The sequence below is a fragment of the Chaetura pelagica genome, unplaced genomic scaffold, assembly GCF_000747805.2.
Source record: "Chaetura pelagica isolate M959 unplaced genomic scaffold, ChaPel_1.0 scaffold314, whole genome shotgun sequence".
Lineage (NCBI taxonomy): Eukaryota > Metazoa > Chordata > Aves > Apodiformes > Apodidae > Chaetura > Chaetura pelagica.
This window is the reverse complement of record NW_009953218.1, coordinates 2903245-2906677: the sequence shown is the minus strand read 5'-3', so window position 1 is coordinate 2906677 and position 3433 is coordinate 2903245. Positions and strand designations below refer to the sequence as shown.

At 37.6% G+C, this 3433-nt stretch overlaps 1 protein-coding gene across 1 annotated transcript in view; it reads left to right on the top strand.

Annotated features, from left to right (window-relative positions):
• The first annotated feature begins 277 nt into the window (after nucleotides 1-277).
• Nucleotides 278-3433, top strand: part of RASSF3 (Ras association (RalGDS/AF-6) domain family member 3) — a 6344-nt gene continuing 3188 nt past the window's right edge. Inside the window, exons 1-2 of the mRNA XM_009997774.1 lie at nucleotides 278-313; nucleotides 2577-2684. Of these exons, the coding sequence (XP_009996076.1) occupies nucleotides 278-313; nucleotides 2577-2684 (144 nt within the window). The remainder of the gene's footprint in view (nucleotides 314-2576; nucleotides 2685-3433) is intronic.

Here is a 3433-nt window from a genome sequence, read left to right as displayed (position 1 = left end):
AGAATGTGAGAGAGCTGTGGGAATGAGTTTGCCAAATCTTCCTCCATTCACCTAAGTACACTCAGAAAATACTTACTTGTTTTAACTTAAAGCATGGACAGACAAATCTGTACGGTAAAAGTGAAGTGCCACTGTATACTGAGAGCAGTTCAGCTCCAGAAATGTCAGAGAAAAACTGTACACAGTGTTCAAACATGGGTGAACATAAGAAGGGTGCTGTTTCTCTTTTCTGGTTAGTGATTTCTCTTGATGGATGACATGGATGACTTTGGTAATCATGGTGACGGTCGGCTCCAACAGGGTAGATTTAGAGGTACCTGCTTGAGCAATCAGCAATGGAATGATGATAAATATTAAAATGGAGATGTCCATTATTGGAAGTTCAGTATCGTAAGTGTTAGCAGGTTGGAGAGGTATGAACTCCACAAGCAGCTCATCTCTCAAAGAGATGAGTCTTGACTGGTATCCATGTGAAAAGGCTTCTCTGCAGCTACATTCCAAAGAACATTCCAAGTTTAAGCCTAGGTTCTTTAAATCAGTCATATTGATGGCAAATGCTGTGTCAGGTCTTTATGGCTAGAGACTGGCAGAATGTTCCCTATACCTTCAGTATCCACTGCTAAGATTGTCTCAATCTGCTCCCACAACATTATTTGAAGTCAACACTTAGAGTGCCCGTATTTCCAGACTCTGACAATGGGTCATTGCTTTTGATATTTACTTTAAGTCTCAACACTGCAAGAACATTTACCTCAATGTCATAGAAAATGAAATTACTACTTGGTTGTCTTTTTTTTTTTTTTTTCCTGCTTTTCTGACAATGGGTCATTGCTTTTGATATTTACTTTAAGTCTCAACACTGCAAGAACATTTACCTCAATGTCATAGAAAATGAAATTACTACTTGGTTGTCTTTTTTTTTTTTTTGTGCCTGCTTTGCTTTATAACTACTCATTTGCTCCAAGCAGAACACTACAAAGCTGTAAGGGTATCTGGGAGATGAAGTGAGAAATTTAGCTGAAGCTTTGTTTGTCATTATTATGGCTGTTTGAAGGAAGGGGAAGATGAAAAATAGAAGGGCAAGAAAGCTAATTTTTTGTAGTGAGAATGAAGACTTGGATTCTGAAAACATTTAGTAATTTGGTATTTTGTAATAGACTGGGTGGGATCTGGCAACTGTGCAAGATGCTACACAATCTTGGAGCTGTGCTTACAGAGATAATAGGAGAGCTGTATTTGACTGGTATTTCTTTTTTGCCTCAGTTTCCTGATCTGTCAAATACACGTATGTTCTCTGTGTTATGCGGGAAACCAGTATCTGAGCCTGGATCAGAAGTCAAGATTTTTAGCTTCCAGTTCTCCATTTAGACCACACCTTTCTTTTTATAGCTATGGGAAAAAAGTCTGCTCCAGCATGTCATTTAGTAAAATACCATATAGGAAAAGCAAAACTAAGCCCAAAAGAGCTAAAACTAGCTGGTTTCAAATTAGGGGACAGAAAAAGTTCTGCCGATTCTGTCTGGCAAATAGAATCCTAAAGTTCCCCACCAGATGTGCTCATCATTGGGGTTGTTTTTGGCAAACTGAGATGCCTACAAAGGTGTATGCTGAGTGATGTCCTAAAGACTGTGGTACAGGACTGGCTATTGAAGTGAGGGGAATCCTTTCTTAGGGTAAGTTCTACTGGGATGTGTTTGTGAGGACAGATTGGAACATTGTGTCTTGACAGTTTGTCCATGCAGTGAATGTATATTCCTGTCTTTAGAGGTTTTCTAAGTAAAGTTTTAAAGCTGGAGCTGAAACCCTTTCATACTATATATGGCATTTGTGTGAGTGATGGAAACTGGAGTGTATTTTTAACGCTAGTTTGGTGCAGGAATACGGATTGGGAACAAATGTTTATTTGGATAAAATCCAACTCCAGGGATTGGTTTTACTGCTGTACGTAAAATCTATAGCAAGTTTGTAAAAGCAGCCGTTGAAAAAAATCTTAATAGGGCCTTCCCCATGGAAAGACATGAATTTGGTGAAACATTACAGAGCTGAAGAGTTACTCCTGGTGGTTCATGTAGTAGTCAGTGACCCTGTGCATAACATCTTATCTGTCACATTGGAATGCAGGGATGCTCTTACGCTGTTGGCACACAACTTGCTAGTAGTGCTGCTATTCTCATACATATTGATTTGTTTAGAAGTAGCTGTTTGTGCCCTAAGTATTACATCACTAAAATTGCCACTATATTCTTAACAATATTGCACAGTGTTGACATGAGCACATTGAGCCATAAAATGAGCTGAGCTGTTTTACATACTGCTGATAAATATTTGAATGAGAACAGTTGGCAAAAAAAAAGGACACAAGTGTCTTTGGGTGTGTGGATGTAACTGTCTCCTTTCAGTCCAAGTGTTCTGTTTGACTTGCCTGTCATGTTAATTGCTTCTGTTGCTGTACAGCTAATTATGTTACACCTCTGTGGAACAATTAAAATTTGGACTAAGAATGCTCATATCCAAAGTAATTAAGTAATTTGTTTTTATTTTGTTATCTAAAAATTCTTTCTCTGTTGTTGTTGAAGGATGTTGAGAAGGAGAGAGAACCTCATGTTTATCTCAGTAAAGAAGAAATTAAAGAGAAGATACAAAGCTATAATTCATCTGTCACTGATAAATTAAAGATGACCTTGGTAAGTTTTCCATAGGACTCCTGTAATTTTTAATAGGAATAATTGAATGGTAACTTTTTAGTGCATTGTGAATCATTTTGGTCTCAGCATCTTACACATGAAATTAACTCTGTTTTAATGGCTTTGTAAAAGGCTCTTTTTTAGATCTGTACATTAAATCTCATATCTGAGATTTTTATATTTTATCCATATAGCTCTCTTTATATTGACTGAAACAAACTGTAGTAGAAAAAAATGCCTTGTTTGAAATGTCTCAAAGATAAAATCTCATTTGACACCTAAGATGTAAATTTGTCAGATGAAAACTGTCAGCTGATAAACATGAAGATCACAGAATTGCTCAAGTTGGAAGGGACCTCTAGAGATCTAGTCCAACTCTTCCACTGAAGCAGGATCACCTAGAGCACTTTACACGAAACTGCATCCTGGTGGGTTTTGAATATCTCCAGAGTTGGAGACTCCACAACCTCCCTGGGCAGCCTATTCCAGTGCTCTGTCACCCTCAGTGTAAAGTTTTTCCTCATATTTAAATGGAACTCCCTACATTCCAACTTGTACCCGTTGCCTGTTGTTCTGACACTGGGAACTACTGAGAAGAACCTGTCTCCATCTTCCTTGCACCCACCCTTTAGATGCTTGTATACATATATTTGTACGTATATATTTATCTTGTTCATGTACATACATTTTTGTCAGGTATCTCTGATAAAGATGCTCAACCTGTGAGAAAAGTTTAAAAATGCAATATT